The sequence below is a fragment of the Sphaerodactylus townsendi genome, linkage group LG03 (assembly GCF_021028975.2).
Source record: "Sphaerodactylus townsendi isolate TG3544 linkage group LG03, MPM_Stown_v2.3, whole genome shotgun sequence".
Lineage (NCBI taxonomy): Eukaryota > Metazoa > Chordata > Lepidosauria > Squamata > Sphaerodactylidae > Sphaerodactylus > Sphaerodactylus townsendi.
The window spans coordinates 163,178,228-163,196,560 of record NC_059427.1 but is presented as its reverse complement, the minus strand read 5'-3'; the positions used below and the strand labels follow the sequence as shown (position 1 = coordinate 163,196,560).

Here is an 18,333-nt window from a genome sequence, read left to right as displayed (position 1 = left end):
TGATCGTACCACCATCCTTCCCTAAACAGCAGGGGACAGAGTTCACCTCACCCATGACTGTGTTCACTTTCTGTCTGGGCATCTCCACCCCTTTCCACTGCCTGCCACTGCTCTGTCCCCCGTTGTGGTTTTTAGCACCTAGTACACAGCACGTTGCAGCTATTGTGTTGGTTGTTCTCATTTCAGCCCATGGCTGGTCAGCCATTTTGCCACGAGTGAGAGAGGAAGGAAAGAGCATTGTTTTTGCATTGCAGACAGGCTGGGAATGAGGCACTCCTGGCTGTTGCAAGAGATGACAGAAGGTTGGTGTATATCTCTTTCCAGACCACACAAGTGACCAATGTCTTAGTGGCCCATTGGATAGGGCAACCCAAGTGACATCCTTCACACAACAAAATTGCTGCTCAAGTTTTTCCCAAGAAGCCTTGCTTTCTTTGGCCACAAACCCAGGCATGGAGGAGGATGCTGTTAATGGCTATTTGCTATGACAGCTTAATGAAACCTCCATGTTTAAAGGCAGTATGTCTCTGGGGACAAATAATAAGCAAATCTGTGGTCTTCCCAAAAATGTCTGACTGGCCACTGTAGACAGTAGTGTACTGACCTAGATGGGCTTTTAGCCAGATCAGCAATGGATAATTTGTTTTTGTTTTTATTAATGGTTATTTGCTATGACAGCTTAATGGAACCTCCATGTTTAAAGGCAGTATACCTCTGGGGACAAATAATAAGCAATTCTGTGGTCTTCCCAAAAATATCTGGCTGGTCACTGTAAGCAGTAGTGTACTGGGCTAGATAGACTTTTAGCCAGATTCAGCAATGGATAATTTGTTTTATTTTTTTAAAAAATCTTCTGCTATTCCACAGGAAGGAATTCTGTGAGATCTGTGTGGCCCGTGAACGCCAGACAGAAAGACTGTACATCTGCAAGAAGTTCCTTAAGAAAGATGGGCGCAAAGTGCGAAGGGCGGCTAAGAACGAAATCCTCATCTTGAAGATGTAGGTGCCCTGCTGGAGGTGTGCGTGCGAACGCATGCCAGCTGGCCCACATTCACGCCCACGGGTACTCCTTCAGCCCCAATCAATGCAAAAACTTGGCGTGCGTTTCCCTGTTCTGCCGAGGAACCAGGCAGCGCTGCCGTAAATAATGGCCCTCTCTGCAGCTTGTTTTGAGCAGCTGCCAAGCTGATAAGATGCTTAATGAGCTAATGGTCACTGAGCCACAGTTAAGCTCCTGGGCAAATGTTCCGCAACAGAAGTAAGAGGAGGGGCAGGAGAGCTCGAGAGAGATAATGATTTTGAAATGTTGGAGGAAAATGGAAGATATTCAGGGAAGCAAATCTGGCCAGGAAATAAAATTGTTCCTGCTCTCCACACATCCCCCCCCCCTCCCAGAAGTTTCTCATGTCTTTACCAATTTGGGTGATAGGCGAAAATCCCACTGGTAAAGCTTTTACAAAGTGGTACACTGTAGGAGCAGCAGTGGCGTAGGAGGTTAAGAGCTCGTGTATCTAATCTGGAGGAACCGGGTTTGATTCCCAGCTCTGCCGCCTGAGCTGTGGAGGCTTCTCTGGGGAATTCAGATTAGCCTGTACACTCCCACACACGCCAGCTGGGTGACCTTGGGCTAGTCACAGCTTCTCGGAGCTCTGTCAGCCCCACCTACCTCACAGCGTGTTTGTTGTGAGGGGAGAAGGGCAAGGAAATTGTAAGCCCCTTTGAGTTTCCTACAGGAGAGAAAGGGGGGATATAAATCCAAAACTCTCTCTTAAACTCTCTTACTCTGGGCTCGCAGTACTTGGAGTTTTGAAATGGAGCACAGCCTGGTAGGGTGGGCTTTAGGAAAGGAAGGGTCCTCAGTAGGTTTCAGTGCCATACAATACCCTTTCCAAAGCAGCTATTTTATGCAGCAGAAGCGGCATATACATTTAAAATAAGTAAATAATTTATGTAGTCCATTGTAATTCCAGGGGATATCCAGCCCTCACCAGGAGCTTGGCAACCCAATGGTCCTTGTTAGCTTTTTGCAATGTAGCTAGAAAGATATTGCTCATCTTAAAATGGCTAAAGGCAAAGCATGTAATGCAATGCAATGAGGGCCAATTCAAAGGTTGCCAGGTTCCCTCTGGCCACCAGAGAGGAATGGAGGGGTAGGGTTGCTCGATCTAGGTTGGGAAACTCCTGGAATTTAGGCATGGAGCCTGGGGAAAACGGGGACCTCAGTGGGATACAATGGCATACAGTCCACCTTCCAAAGCATCTATTTTCACCAAGGGAAGTGATCTCTGGTTGATTCCGCACTTGGGTTATCGATCTAAGTTCGAGCTGCGTTCAACCTAAGTGCTCCGCACAACCACTGGGATCGAAGTGGTTTTGTACCAGCTTCGCCCCATGTAACGGTCAAATTTCCGACTCCAGTTGGGAACTACTACTTTTTCAGGGAACCACGCTCAAACTCAGCTCGATTCCAGTAAATTGCGGAATTTCTGGTGCCAGGAGTCCCCCATTCAGCCAATCACAGCAGAGTGTTTCAAGCATGCGTACAGCTGGCCAATCAAAAAACGCCACCTTCGTCCCTCCATTCCTGTGGCAGTTTTTTTTATAACATGTGTGGGGATAGACGGAACATGGCTGTAGAACAGTAGCCAATCGGAACAGAGCGGCGAAGAGGCACAGGATGATTCCGCCTTCTGAGCTGGGATCAAGCTGGTTGCAGTGGGGAACAACAATGGCTTCGACCTAGGTTAGTACCCTTCTCAGGGAACTGGGTCAAACCTATTTTACTCGTGTGCGGAATTGCCCTCTGTGTTCTGGCGTTGTTATTCCAGTGGATCTCCAGGCCTCTCTTGGAGGTTGTCATCCTACTGGTAGTAAACAGTATCCCTGATCTGGATAGCCCAACCTTATCGGATCTCAGAATCTAAGCAGGGTTAGTTGGGAGACCAACAAGGAATACCAGGAGACTATGACAAACTGTCTCACGCCTTGAAAACCCTACAGGGTTCCCATGAGTCAGTTGCAGATTGATGGCCCAAGGGGGAAAAAAAGATAACAGTAATTTTGGATCGACAGTCCCAATCAATCGGTCAGCTGCAATCAATTGCTGGCGTGTACTCAGTAGAGAAGCGCATCCGTAACTGGCTGGCCATTAGCCTGCAAACAGACGAGTCCATTTTTTTTTGCTTTTGTCCTAGATGCCAGTATGTTTAAGATAAATAGTACAATTTTGTTGAATAGAGCTGCACTTTTTTAGCACACGTCTGCAGCAATATTTCCACTTAGTGCACAACTGGGTGAGCTGCATGCTCTGGACTCTGAAATCAATCCCAGCTCCCTGTTTCACTTGGTGCCGAAGGAGAAATTGCAGAGTCGACAAGTGACCTTTTTCTCTAGCTGAATCCCCACAGGTGAAACAGGCCGACGGGGACAGCCGGAGCACCGTGTGGTAAACTGGCCGTGGTGCCTGAAAAGAACTGCTTTCACAGCCACTTCCGTTAACTGCTCCGCCTGCATCCTGGGTCTCAAACAGAGAATCAGCCAATAGGATTGCCTACTCTGCATTTGGAAATACCTGGAGATCTAGGGGGTGGAGCCCCTGGAGATCTAGGGGTGGGTGGGGCTTGGGAAGGTGAGCAACTTTAGTGGGGTATAATGCTGAAAGTCCTTCGAAAGCAGGCCTTTTAGCCAGGGGAACTGTCACGAGGGGGCTTTACCCACTCACCTTCTGCTGCGCGCTACTCCGGGAAAGTAGCGCGGGGTCCAGTGGTGCTCCCCACTTGCAAGGGCGGCAACCACGCAGCCGCCCTGACGCTGCCGCTCTTGCACCACCTCAGCGCGCGTCATTCCTGGCACTGAAGAAACCCCGAGAGCGCGCCAGGAATGACGCGCGCTGAGGGGGCGCGAGAGCGGCGCGCAACAGAAGGTGAGTGGGGAAAGCCCCCTGGAGATATATTATACTCCCGGGAAATCTCTAGCTTCTTTCTGGAGGCTGACAACCTTATTGACTAGCTCTAGCCGCCAGAGCAAATATGAAATGTTTACTACTAATCCTAGTTCCATTAAAGCTCCCATTTACATTGTCAGCCATCAGGTGAAACCTTGGGATTACAACTGGTCTCCAGAGTTCAGACTGCAGCGTTCAGTTTCCTTGGAGGAAACCGCAACTTCTATGGCCGATCACAGAGTCTCAGGGAAACAGAAGTCCTAGAATGATGCCACGGTCTGGCTGAGCTTTATCTCCTTCACAAGCAATAGCTCCCAAATCTCCAAGAATTTCCCCAAGCCAAAATCGGGACTCTAGGGCAGTGGTACGCAACCTTCCTAATGCCACGACCCTTTAATACAGTTCCTCATGTTGTGGTGACCCCCCAACCATAAAATTATTTGTGTCTTGGTTCCTAAGACCATCGGAAATATGTGTTTTCCGATGGTCTTAGGCGACCCCTGTGAAAGGGTCTTTCGACCCCCAAAGGGGTTGTGACCCACAGGTTGAGAACCGCTGTTCTAGAGGCTAGAGCTGCCCTTTGCTGAAGTGATAAAAGAATCCATACCTCCTGAAGACGAAAGGCTAACAGGATAACAACAGCAAGGGTATCAATGGTCATCATTTATCTAAAGTTGTAGGATTTTCTAAATAAACTTGGTTCTTGTTCACTTTTTAAAACATCTTGTGCCTGTCAGTTTTCCCGCTGTGATTTATTTATTTATTTATTTATTTATTTATTTATTTATTTATTTATTTATTTATTTATTTATTTATTTATTTATACTTTAGGTTTTTATACCGCCCTATCCCCGAAGGGCTCCGGGCGGTGTACAACATGTGACAAAATACAATCATAAAACCATCATAAATTAGTTAAAACCTATAAAAGCAGCGGAAGACTAACTATAAAACTGATAATTATAAATATAAGTGGCGCCCGACTGCCTATTATTAAATCCTTTCTCAAAGGGAGGAACGGCGAGTCCCATCCAATAATATAAGGCCCAGATGTAAGAGCCAAGGAAAAGGGGGGGGCACCATCAGCGGCCGGTCCCTCCAAAGGCCCGGCAGAACAGCTCCATCTTACAGGCCTTGCGGAATTCACCAAGATCCCGCAGGGCCCAGACAGCTGGTGGGAGAGCGTTCCACCAGGCCGGGGCCAGAGCCGTAAAGGCCTTGGCCCCTTGTGTAGGCCAGCCGCATCATCGAGGGGCCAGGGACCACCAGTAAATTGGCCTCCACTGAACGAAGAGGCCGTGTAGGGACATATGGCTCCAGATTGGGGTGGATTTTTACCCAGCCCAAGGTCCTACTTCCAGTTACATTTCTTCTGGAAACTCTGGTGCAGTGGGTTAGGCAGGAGGCTAAAATGTAACGGGAGGGGGGAAATCCTGTGTGGCACGGTGGTTAGCCCGCAGGATCTCCATCACTCCGGTTTTCTGTAAATAAATCACCAGGCACTAACCTTATGATGCCGAAATTTACCCAGCCTGTATTTTTTGAGGAATAATAATTTGCCTTGGAAGGAAGCCCACGTTTCTATGAGTCAGCCTGCAATCAGGAGCAGAGAAGATAAAAAATAATTGGGCGACCCTCGTTTTAAATTGCAACCGGGACCGGTTAGCCATCAAGGCCACACACCTCATTTCCCTCAAACCCCCCCCCCCTCAGCCCTACATCATAAGAGCCGTTTTTAGCTTCTTTAAACACTGAAAGGCCAGGTGTGAATTATTGATAGGACCTAAGATTTCTGCTGACTTTGGTCTTTGTCCGAGGCAGACAAAAGAACCAGACCAGCAGGGAACGGGCAACACAAAAAGGTCTTGGAAAATGGTATGTCTGGTTTTGAGAACTGCACAGGTGGATCAGAAAAAAAGGGGGATTTATGTCTGCCAGGGGGAGGGTGGAGGGTTCTGGCTGTGTGTGTGCGTAGGGGGGGGGATGGAACACTAATAAATGCCTGTGCTCTGCCTCCAGGGTGAGTCACCCCAACATCTTGCAGCTGATTGACACGTTTGAGACGCGGAAGGAATTCTACATCATCCAAGAACTGTAAGTTTTCCATCGAGGGGCAGAGAAACAATCTCAAGCTCCAAGAAACAAGAGTACAGGGCCTCCCAATCTTTTGAACCCTTCTGGCACCTTTGGAATTTTAAGGTTGCCAACTCTGGGTTGGGAAATACCTGGAGATTTCAGGAAGTGGGGCCTAGGAAGGGGAGGGACCTCGTCAGGATATAATGCCAGACAGTCCATCTGTCGAAGCTGCCTCTTTTTCCAGGGAACCTGATCTCCAGTGGAACTGGTCAATTGTAATACCAGGACAGCTCCAGGGCCACCTGGAGGTTGGTCACCCTGCTCCGGAGAACGCTAGCCCCAAATGCCTGCTATAGAACATGGAGATCAACTCAATACCAGAGGCGTATCTAGGCAAACTGGAGCCCGGGGATAAAACCTGAGTTTGGCGCCCACTCATGGGCAAGGCACGCTGGGTTGGAGGAAGGCGGAGCTCCCTTGTCCTCCTGCTCTGGTGGCTTGCTGGGACTGGGAGGCGGGACCAGTGGGCCACCATCCAGAGTGGGTGGGGCTGAGACATTTTGGCACCCCCCCACATGACTGAAATAGTTGTGCCCGTGGGCAAGGGCCCTCCCTTGTCCACAGGCAGATACGCCACTGCTCAATACCATTTTTTGCAAAAGAAGAGCAGTGAAAGAAACAAAAGAAAGCGGGGGCAGAGGGAGAAGAAGGGAGCATTAGAAAGGCGAGTAAAAAGAAGGAAATTCTGAAGGGGGAATGGAACCACAAGGAAGGAGGCATATTAGTTCTTCCAATCCTCTAGCAGCTGCCTCTGGTAGGGGAAAGGTAAAGTTGTGCAAGCGTCAAACCCCGGACCTATGATCCAAATCAGATTCTGTGACTTGAAGGTTAAGTAGCCTTTATTGGTAGATGCATGGGTAAGAGCAGAAAAGCTGGTTCTACCAGAACCTCCAAACAACCACAGTATAGCAAACTTCGTTCCTCCTCCCCCCCCTCCCTAGCCCATAATACCATCCCACACTACAGAAGGCACGAAGAGCAGGAATGTAAAATGAACCCAAGGTCAGAAGATGGAGGCAAAGTTTTTAGCTGTGAGAGCCTCTTCTCGGGAAAACAAAAGTATTTTGGGCAACTCTGTGGAGCTCCCCTCCCCCCTGACGCTTCTCCACTGGTTGCCAGGCTCCAACCTGACAGCAAGCACTGAGTCACTGCTGTGCAAGCATTGAGTCATTACTGAGTCATAGGGTAAGGTCACATCGCAACGTTTACTAGGCAGACGCTGTCCCTTTCTGCACTGCACAAATAAAATGTCTTGAGGGCGTTAAAAGACGCGGTTGGAGGAAGACCTCCGCACAGCTTTCCCCCCCCCCCCAAGACGTTTTTGAAGTCGTTACGGACGACGCAATGAAGAGACGAGACGCAGCGATATCAGGATCCAGTGGAGAGAAGCCAGTGGCGATCTAGCGTGATCCGTGGATCTGGTTAATCCGCCGAGCTGGGGTCCCTGGCACCCTTTTATTAGGGGTTTGGGAAGGCGGGAGAGCAGGAGAAGGTTGCACAATACATGACTCATTGGGGCTGCGTACGTGCGGGAGGAAACGTTCCTGTTTGGCCTAATCCATACCAGGGGGTATGTGATCCTTTGTTTGGGGTATCTTGTGACCCGTGAGTCATGGGGGTCTTGTGATGGGTGTGCCTGTGCACCCAGAAGGGAACAGATGGCGCAGGCATTCCTGTGCACTTTCTGATACTCTGCTGGGTTCGCTGGCTCACCCCTACAGTTTTATTTCTACTCAACCCAGGCTTTTTAGAAAACGCTAAATTAGCAATCTTTTTTTCCCAAGACAGGGTCAAGATGCCTCTTGCTTGCTGTGTGGAGAACAGGAAACGTCTTCCCCCCACCCCCACATGATTTCAAAGCTCGTCTACTTTCATTTTTGCTGCCGCTTGTGCCTGCCATTTTCTCCCCATTGTGATTCCTCGTCCCGCTCTCCGTTTGCTGAAGGTTTGCTGCAGAGGTTTCCTCTGCCTGCAGCTCATCTGCCCATGTACAGAGTACATGAATGAAGTTAGTTTGGACTGGCGACCCCGCGTCCGTGTTGTTTTTCCTTTTGCGTTGTTTTGTTTCGAAGGAGGTGTCTTTGAAGCTATGGCGGCACGATATGTTTGAGTCAACGTAGCATCAAAGACACCGCCCTCCAAGAAAATAGAAAAACGACACGGGTGCAGGATCACCAATCTAAACTAACTTTGTGTACTTCACACAGTGAAATCGTGGGCGGATGAGCTGCAAGCAGAGGAACTTCAGATCCTCCAAGCGGAGGAACTTCAGATCCATCTTCAGATCCTCTGAAGATGCCAGCCACAGATGCAGGCGAAACGTCAGGAGAGAATGCTGCTAGAACATGGCCATACAGCCCGGAAACCACACAGCACCCAAGGAGGAACTTCCATCGCAAACCTTCAGCAAACGGAGAGCGGGATGAAGAATCACAATCGGGAGAAAATGGCAGATGCGAGTGAGAGCTAGACTCTTTAGTTTGGGACTCTTTAGTTTGGAGAGGAGACGTCTGAGGGGGGATATGATTGAAGTCTATAAAATTATGCATGGGGTAGAAAATATTGACAGAGAGAAATTTTTCTCTCTTTCTCACAATACTAGAACCAGGGAGCATCCATTGAAAATGCTGGGGGGAAGAATTAGGACTAATAAAAGGAAACACTTCTTCACGCAATGTGTGATTGGTGTTTGGAATATGCTGCCACAGGAGGTGGTGATGGCCACTAACCTGGATAGGTTTAAAAGGGGCTTGGATAGATTTATGGAGGAGAAGTCGATTTATGGCTACCAATCTTGATCCTCTGTGATCTGAGATTGCAAATGCCTTAGCAGACCAAGTGCTCAGGAGCAGCAGCAGCAGCAGAAGGCCATTGCTTTCACATCCTGCATGTGAGCTCCCCAAGGCACCTGGTGGGCCACTGCGAGTAGCAGAGTGCTGGACTAGATGGACTCTGGTCGATCCAGCAGGCTAGTTCTTATGTTCTAGACTGCTTTCCCTGGCAACGCTTTTTTTTCTCCGCACTATGCAGACAAAAGGGGGGAAATGGTTATCTTTTAAAGTCTGTATTCGTGTGGCGTGTAAAGGACCTCTGTTTATAGGATGGTTTCCCATTGCCTTCCCCAGTCATCTACATCTGGCATGGCAGCCACGGAAAACCATTTCATTTGATTGATGGCAGCCAATAACAAGCCACTACACAAAAGCCCTGTCAATTTTCTGAAAAGCTTGGTGGGTGCCAGGGGAGGTACTGGTGGGTGAAACCTGCAGCAGCAGAAAGACGGTGAATTGTGTGAGAGGGTTAGACAGGGCACACATTCAGAGGCGTAGCTAGGGAAAATGGAGCCCGGTGCAAAATCTGAGTTTTGCTGCCCCCCATATTTGTTTGTGTTTTTTTTTATTTTTTAGTGTTTTTTTCAGTTTTAGGCCTGCAGGGGGCACAGTTTTAGGCTAGCAGCATCATCAAAATTTCAGGGTATCTTTAGGAGACTCTCCTGATGATACCACCCTGGTTTGGTGAATCTCCTATTAGCTCTCATTGGATGAGGGCACCCCCTTTGGGAGTCCATAACTTTGGACCCCCTGAACCAAACCTCACCTAACGTGGGTGGTATCATCAGGAGAGTCCCCCAAAAACTCCCTGAAATTTTGGTGCTGCTAGTCTAAACACCCTGCCCCCTGAAGGCCAAAAACTGAAAAAGACTAAAAAATACAAAAAACAAACCTGAAATTTTTGCTGCCCCCCCCCCCCCCCACCACCAGGTGCGCACCGGTGCAACACGCACCCCCCCCCCGGTCCCCTTGTAGCTCCACCTCTGCACACATGAAGCTTACACTGATTTCGACCTTTATTTTCTCAAGGTTTGGCAAGGAGAAATAAAAGGGCCATGTCAGTTCTCTCAAGGCTTATCACTGTCTCCTCTGACTGAAAGCAGTCAGAGTCTCAAGACTTTCCCATCACCTATTGCCTAGGTATGCCAGGTCCTCCTGGCAACCAGTGGGAGTTTAATGGGCATGAGGCTGGGGTAGCGATCCATGTGCCCAGAGTGATTATGTCATTTTTGGGTGAACTTGGAAGTGCTGGCATTGTGCCAGGACACTCCAGCCGTCTGCTCCAAAACCTGTATGGTTTCCATAGAGCAGTGGTGGCGAACCTATGGCACGGGTGCCAGAGGTGGCACTCAGAGCCCTCTCTGTGGGCACGCGTGCACAGAGTTCGTCATGTGGGGGGGGGCGAAAATCACACACACACACATCTAGGCTGGCCTGGGCCACTGGGCATGACATGTAGGTAACCCTGTTAAGTTCTGTTAAACCCCACTGATTTTCATGGGAAGAACTAAAGCACAATCCTTTACCTGGGAGTAAGCTCGGTTGCTGGCAATGGGGCTTTCCTCTAAACCCTCCTAGGGTCATGATTCACCCATTCAAAGCATTGCACAATTGCTTCAAAGCAAAGTTGCCGACTACCACCAAGCTTACTTCCTAGTAATGCATGCCTTGGAGCCAATCGTTTTTCCTAAACTAAAACCTCACTATTCAGGTTAAATTGCCTTGTTGGCACTTTGTGATAAATAAGTGGGTTCTGGGTTGCAATTTGGGCACTCGGTCTCGAAAAGGTTCGCCATCACTGCCATAGAGGGCTTTGGGACGGGGAGTGTTAGAGCATCCCTAGCACAATGCTGGCGCTGCCAGGTAAACCTGAAAGTGATGTCATCATGCCAGGCGTGCAAATTGCAAATCTTCTTCAGCTGGCCTGCTTCCGCCCACCAACCAGCTGAAGCTTGGTGAGCACCGAGCAGTCAGTCAATCGGTGGGCAAGATGGGTACTACTACCGGATCTGTTGTCTAAACCTGGGATTTTCTGCATGCAAAGCAAATTACCACTGAGCCAGAACCTCTTCTCAGACATTTTACTTATTTGCTTTACTGAAATCTCCTTTAAGTAAGGGAGCAGCAGTGGCGTAGTAGTAAAGAGCGGGTGTGCTCTAATCTGGAGGAACCGGGTTTGATTCCCCGCTCTGCCGCTTGAGCTGTGGAGGCTTATCTGGGGAATTCAGATTAGCCTGTGCACTCCCACACATGCCAGCTGGGTGACCTTGGGCTAGTCACAGCTCTTCCGAGCTCTCTCAGCCCCACCTGCCTCACAGGGTGTTTGTTGTGAGGGGGGAAGGGAAAGGAGTTTGTAAGCCCCTTTGAATCTCCTATAGGAGAGAAAGGGGGAATATAAATCCAACTCTTCTTCTTATTTATTTACTTCCATTATTTACACCTTTCTCCCTAATGGGGACTCAATACCACTTACGCTACCTCCTAACCTCCATTTCATCCTTATAAGAATTATGTGAGGTAGGCAGATCTTGGATTTAACTAGAACAGGGGTCTGCAACCTGCGGCTCTCCAGATGTTCATGGACTACAATTCCCATCAGCCCTTAAATCTCCTTTAAGTAAAGGAGCAGCAGTGGCGTAGTGGTAAGGAGCGGGTGTGCTCTAATCTGGAGGAACCGGGTTTGATTCTCAATTGGCCATGCTGGCAGGGGCTGATGGGAATAGTAGTTCATGAACATCTGGAGAGCCGCAGGTTGCAGACCCCTGAACTAGAAGATTCGTATCTGTAGAATCAGAGGTGTAGCTACTTGAAACAGCACCCAGGGGGAGCCCTGGGAACCATGCCTTCCCCCAAAGTTGCATCCCATGTGGAGATTGGGAGTACAGTGAGCCCCACTGGCTGGCATTCAACTATGCCCCAGTACTGAGCTCCAAGGGAAGTTCCAGACCATGGCACAGTTTCAAGGAGGGGGGGCATGGCCCTAAAATGCCCATCCAGGAAGTGGTGGCCAGGGCTACAGCCCCCCTGTGTCCCCTAGCTATGCCACTGTGTAACACGAAGAACCTTAAGAGAGTATAGAGAAGGACAAGGATACAGACTTGCACGATAATTGGAATGAAGTAAAGTACAAGGAGCTTAAAAACAGTCAGCATTGCATAGTGGTTAGAGCACTAGAATAAGATCTGGGAGACCCAGATTTGAAGGTATGATTCGCCATGCAAGCTCACAGTGTGACCTTGAGCCACACTCTTGGTGTAACCTACCTCACACGGTTGTTGTGAGGATGAAATTAGGAGAGAAGAGTAATGTTGTCAGTTGCTTTGGGGGGCCCATTGGAAAAGAAGGACATGTATCTAAACGAAATTAAATAAAATGAAGAGGAAAGAATGCACTAATGAAAAAAGGAAGTCAGAAAGTGTACCAGGGTTGGATCCAGTGGCATAGCACCAAGGGGGTGGGCAGAGGTGGGATCCATCAGGTGCTCACAGGTTCCCGAGAGTAGGTTACTAATTATTTGTGTGTGCCGAGAGGGGGCTACTAATTGGTGATTTTGCCACGTGATTTTTGCCTTAGTTATGCCCCTCCTCTCAGCAGCAGCGCGCAGAACTTGAAGCAGTCTAGCAGGAGGTGCACCTGCGTGCGTGGCAGCCTGCGCCTCAAGGCGCAGGATTTCCACCTTTCGCCCAAGGACCGGGCGCAGTGCCGGCGTGCGTCCCTGCCACAGTTTCCTCGCCCAGGAATGCCCTCAGCCCCCAGAATGCCCGGCCACGCCCCTCAAGTCAGTGGCTCTCCATTAGGCGCTTCACGCCACGAGGTTTGAATCCCACCACCATGGGAACCTGTTACTAAAATTTTTGGATCCCACCACTGGGGGTGGGGTGCGCGATGCACCGGGCGCACGCTGGTGCGGGGGGCATGGTGTGGCATGGCATGGCATGGCTTAGCAAGGGTGTGGCAGGGGCGCGGGGCGCACGTGTGCCCTGGGCACAGTTCCCCCTCGCTCTGGCCCTGGTTGGATCCCAACCTTCTTCACTATCCTCCAGCATGGACACTACAAAGAACCTTTTCTCCATTTGTTCCTCATCTGAAGCCCGTTCTGTGTGTTCCTCACAGTGCCACTGGAGGAGACGTGTTTGACTGGATCCTAGACCAGGGCTACTACACAGAAAAGGATGCTAGCAACGTCATCCGGCAAGTGCTGGAAGCCTTGGCCTATTTACATAACCTGCACATTGTTCACCGCAACCTTAAGGTAAGGAGAGAACAAGGGAGTCAGGGGTCTGCAACCTGCGGCTCTCCAGATGTTCATGGACTACAATTCCCATCAGCCCCTGCCAGCATGGCCGATTGGCGGATGGGAATTGTAGTCCATGAACATCTGGAGAGCCGCAGGTTGCAGACCCCTGTTCTAAAGCAATATCCCACTTCCTAGAGGATCTAGCCAGGGGTCTGCAACCTGTGGCTCTCCAGATGTTCATGGACTACAATTCCCATCAGCCCCTGCCAGCATGGCCAATTGGCAGATGGGAATTGTAGTCTATGAACATCTGGAGAGCCGCAGGTTGCAGACTCCTAAGAGAATCCCTGAAGAAAAGGGCATCTGATTAGGGGAACTTTGACTCTTTAAAAGTCATACCCCCCAAATGCCTTGAACTTTAAGAATTGAATCTAGCATTTACCCTATAGGCAGGATCGTGAGGGACTCATGCATCTCAATCCTATAGTAAGTGCCGCTGAAGTCAACAGGACTTGTGTCCTAGAAACAATGCCGGATTTTCCTGTAGCAGTGGTTCTCAACCTTCTTAATGCTGTGACCCTTTAATACAGTTCCTCATGTTGTGGTGACCCCCCCAACCCTAACATTTATCCATTTTACAGATGGAGACCACTGATGCAGAGAGTCTTAGGCGACCCCTGTGAGAACCACTGACCTATAGGCTTGGCAAGCTGAAGCCTAGGGTCTCAAAATCTAGGGGGCCTCCAGCCAAGGTGTATAATATTTTTACACTGTCATGGCCTTTCTCACAAGTGGTGTCTAACGCACAGTAGCCTCTGAACAGCCCTTCAGTGATTTGCCTTGCACTCCATTTCGAAATAATACTGTCTTAAGCTGATAACTCGACACTAGCATTGATTTCTGTACTGATTTTATTCTTCCAGTACTTCACTGAAGTAGACCCCATTTTGTGGCCCCCGTCTTCCTCTAGTCGTGTGGGGAGTTGGGAGGGGCCTCAAATGTGGAATAACCTAAGGCCAGTGGTGGGATTCAGCAGGTTCACACCACTTCGGCAGAACCAGTTGTTAAAATGGTGCTTGTAAACAACCAGTGGTTAAATTATTTGAATCCCACCACCGGAACCGGTTGTTAAATTATTTGAATCCAACCACTGCCTAGGGCCTCTCTACATCTAAATCTGGCACTGCCTAGAAAGCATAAATACGAACATAGCCGGACAGTGCAATCCTATGCAAAGTTCCTCCAATCTAAGCCCCTTTAAATCAATAGGTCTACTCAGCCTAAAAGTTTGCTGAGAGTAAATTTAAGAACTTTAAAAGATGTTTTTGCCAAATCTCTAAAATTCCAAGGGGAAATAACAGCTTTTAACTTTGAGGTATGAAAGAACATGGAAGGGAAGGCAGCATGATATAGCCCAGGGGTAGGGAACCTGCGGCTCTCCAGATGTTCAGGAACTACAATTCCCATCAGCCTCTGTCAGCATGGCCAATTGGCCATGCTGGTAGGGGCTGATGGGAATTGTAGTTCCTGAACATCTGGAGAGCCGCAGGTTCCCTACCCCTGATATAGCCTGATCTTCTCTGATCTTGGAAACTAAGCAGGGTCATTATTTGGGGGACCACCAAGGAAGGCTCTGAGAAGGAAGGCGAAGGCAAACCACCTCTGTTCTCACTTGCCTTGAAAGCCCTTTGCTGGGGTTGCCATAAGTCAGCTGCAAGTTGACGACACCTTACCCGCTCATATGGAAAAACACAGAAGACTGAGAAATGCAGTTCTGATTAAATGTGTTATATCAATAGGATTATATGACGACTGAGGCTGAGATTAAGCTTGGGAGAGCCACTCTTATCTCACCTCGGTCTTGGGTTCTTTTCCCTCCTAATGACTCCAGACCAGCTGATTGTTCAAGGATTTATTGTAAAAGTTCAAAACAAAGAAATAAAACATAAATGCAGTAAGAGATTGCTCAACTGGTCACATTCCTTTTGGTTCCTTGTCCCCATTCCGGGAACCCATGGCCCAGAGGTGCTTCTCTGACCACGTCTCAAGATGGAATTCAAAAACCTTTGTTTTCCCCTTCTCAAGAAAACTCTGTTCAGGCCACGAGGTAACTTAGGCCTTTGAAGTTTCATCCTAGCACCTCTGCATAGTTTCCTGTCCTCCCTCCAGGAGATCAAAAGGCAAAGATGCTTTTCACAGTCATAAGTGACTTACCTTTACTGTAGCAATAGCATCATTCCATGACAGATTATATGGCTGGAAAGTTTAAGAATTTATGCACCTATAGAAATACAATGTTGGTGATGTGAAAGAGAGCTAAGGGGTAGCTGTGTGAGTCTGTTGTGCCAAAACAAAAAGGACAAAATCTAATGGCACCTTAAAGACTAACAACATTCACTTCCATATGAGCTTTTGTGAGTCACCTGCACTTTGTCAGATACCACTGTGACGTCTAACGAAGCGGACTGTGACTCACGAACGCTCATATGGAAATAAATGTTCTTAATTTTCAGGATATGAAAGAGAAAGCACAGCTTTATTGACATTCGGTGGCAAAGTACAGTATTACAGCTACCTAATGCAAAATTATTAACTCAGAGTTTTCTCCCCTACCTCACCCCCCGGGCCATGTCTTTGCTACCTTCAGTTGGAGAATCTCATGTACTACAACCAGAACAACCGTTCCAAGGTGGTGTTGCGGGATTTTTATCTCTCACGCTTTGAGAATGGGGCCATCACAGAGCCCTGTGGGACTCCCGAATACTTAGGTACGTACACTCTTTTGTTTTTCCAGAGTTTCCCTATCCCTGTACCAACTTCATGCAACGTCCATAGAAACTAGCCACTTTGTAGAGCTTCTATATGTAGAGCTTCTATATTTTGATTTTTTATATTTTCTATATTTTGAAACCGGAACTAAGCTGCCTTTTCTATCTTGGTAGAGCCCTGATTCCATCCTGGGCCCTGCCTCTCCTCCCTTCTCCTTTGGCCTTTAGACCAGGCGCCTGTGTGTGTATTTTTACACAACCTTTGTTGTTTAATTTGTATTTATTGTTTTAATTGCTGCTGAATTTTAATGAGTTAGATTTTATGTTATATTGATTTACTGTTTTGGAAATAGTCATGTTGTGAGCTGCCTCGAGCCCTTCGGGGATGAGGCAGCCTATAAATTTTAATAATAATAATAATAATAATAATAATAATAATAATAATAATAATAATAATAATAATAATAATAATAATAATAATAATAATAATAATAATAATAATAATAATAATAATAATATTTTGTTCCTGATATCTCAGGGGGTTGTGAAGGTTCTGTAGAACCTGTTGTTAAAATTTTCTTTTTCACTTTTTTAAGACTTACAATATTTTTATTAAGTATTAATATTTGTAATACTTAAAATAAAAAGTGATATTAAAAACATTTTAATACTTTTAAACAGTCATTATTTGAATCCCATCACCATCGGAACCTGTTGTTAAAATATTTGAATCCCACCACTGATACAGTTCCCAATCTGGGAGGCATGCACCAAAACATTTGCAGATACGTGAGAAAAAGTATATATTGAAGGAAAGAGGTACATTGATGTCAACAGCCTAAGACAAAATGCAAGTCAAAAGTTGTGAAATTTAATTCAATAATATGACAAGGGGCAATGCGTGCTTCCTTCTTTATTTAACTTGGAGAAAGGCCTGTGTTATTTGTTATTTGTTGTTATTTGGGCAAACATGCCTCTGCAGCACGCATGTGCCTCTTCACAGTCTCTCCCTCTCCTCTGTGTTGTGAACATTTGAGCGCACACTGCCTTTGTGCAGTGTTCGGTGAGGTAGTCGTTCCGTGTTTTCTCTGCGAAATGCAGTTTTTGTCATTGTTTTAAGTTAAGTTTAAAATTAAATTTGTCAATTCTGATTCTAATATGGGGATACAATTTAGGGAAATGGGCTGCCAAGTGGTACTTGATTGAAAGAAAGGTTGTGAACTACTGCCTTTAAGAATCGGCTGGCATCTTTTCTTCTGACATGAAGCTATGACTGGGAAAGTACCTATTGAATTTCTGCTTCTCCCATGAGCAGAGTCTCTGTCATGGGAAATAAAAATATGGTTCTACCTCCTATCTCTGTGGATTGTGTTTTACCTACAATTTTTCTCTAACTTTCCTTTGACCCCTGTGTCTTTCTCCACACAGCGCCAGAGGTGGTGGCCCGGCAACGTTATGGACGTCCTGTGGACTGCTGGGCTGTAGGGGTTATTATGTTCATTCTGTAAGTTCCACCATGGTCTGACTGTATGTGGCTGTGTAGGGGAGAGGGAAATAGATAGATTGAGATGATCAGAGGTGGGATCCAGCAGGTTGTCACAGGTTCCCGAGAGTAGGTTAGTAATTATTTGCGTGTGCCGAGAGGGGGTTACTAATTGGTGATTTTGCCACGTGATTTTTGCCTTAGTTACGCCCCTCCTCTCAGCAGCAGCGCGCAGAACTTGAAGCAGTCTAGCAGGAGGTGCACCAGCATGTGTGGCAGCCTGCGCCTGCGTGCATTCGTTTCCCGCCCAAGGACCTGCGCAGCGGCTGCATCCTTGCCGCAGCCCCGCCCCCGGAATGCCTGGCCACGCCCCCATCGTGCCCCGCCCAGCCCCATTGGCGCTACGCCACAGTTTGAATCCCACCACCATGGGAACCTGTTACTAAAATTTTTGGATCCCACCACTGGAGATGATGCCCGAAAATACCACAACAACTGCCAAGTGTTTTTAGAAAAGTGAGTGAGGCCAGAAGGGATTCCTGTCCAACAAGGCAACTGGACATCTGCGTATATTAAAACAACAACAGTGTTGGCTTTAAACTTACACCTATTTCCCGTTTTCTATATATACCCTACTCTCTGTTACGATCCTCACAGAGTTCCCAGAGTTCCCATTACCTGGAAGACTGGGTCAGCTCCCTGAACAAGCACATGGTCCCAAAATGGCTTCTCTTTCCAGAGCCCAAGCAGGTGCTTCCTTCAGTTCCCCAGCCCCACCCCTCTCTCAGGGTCAGTCTAGGTCACAGGTGTCAAACTCGTGGCCCTCCAGATGTTATGACCTACAGTTCCCATCATCCCCTGCCAGCATCATGCTGGCAGGGGGTGACGGGAACTGTAGTCCATAACATCTGGAGGGCCGCAAGTTTGACATCTAT

General features: G+C 47.9%; 1 protein-coding gene across 2 annotated transcripts in view; it reads left to right on the top strand.

Annotated features, from left to right (window-relative positions):
- Positions 1–18,333, top strand: part of LOC125429727 (caM kinase-like vesicle-associated protein) — a 65,947-nt gene that overhangs the window by 35,325 nt on the left and 12,289 nt on the right. For both annotated transcript variants that reach the window (XM_048491099.1, XM_048491098.1), the window contains exons 3-7: positions 868–999; positions 5,963–6,037; positions 13,024–13,162; positions 15,795–15,915; positions 17,344–17,419. In XM_048491099.1, the coding sequence (XP_048347056.1) occupies positions 868–999; positions 5,963–6,037; positions 13,024–13,162; positions 15,795–15,915; positions 17,344–17,419 (543 nt within the window). The remainder of the gene's footprint in view (positions 1–867; positions 1,000–5,962; positions 6,038–13,023; positions 13,163–15,794; positions 15,916–17,343; positions 17,420–18,333) is intronic.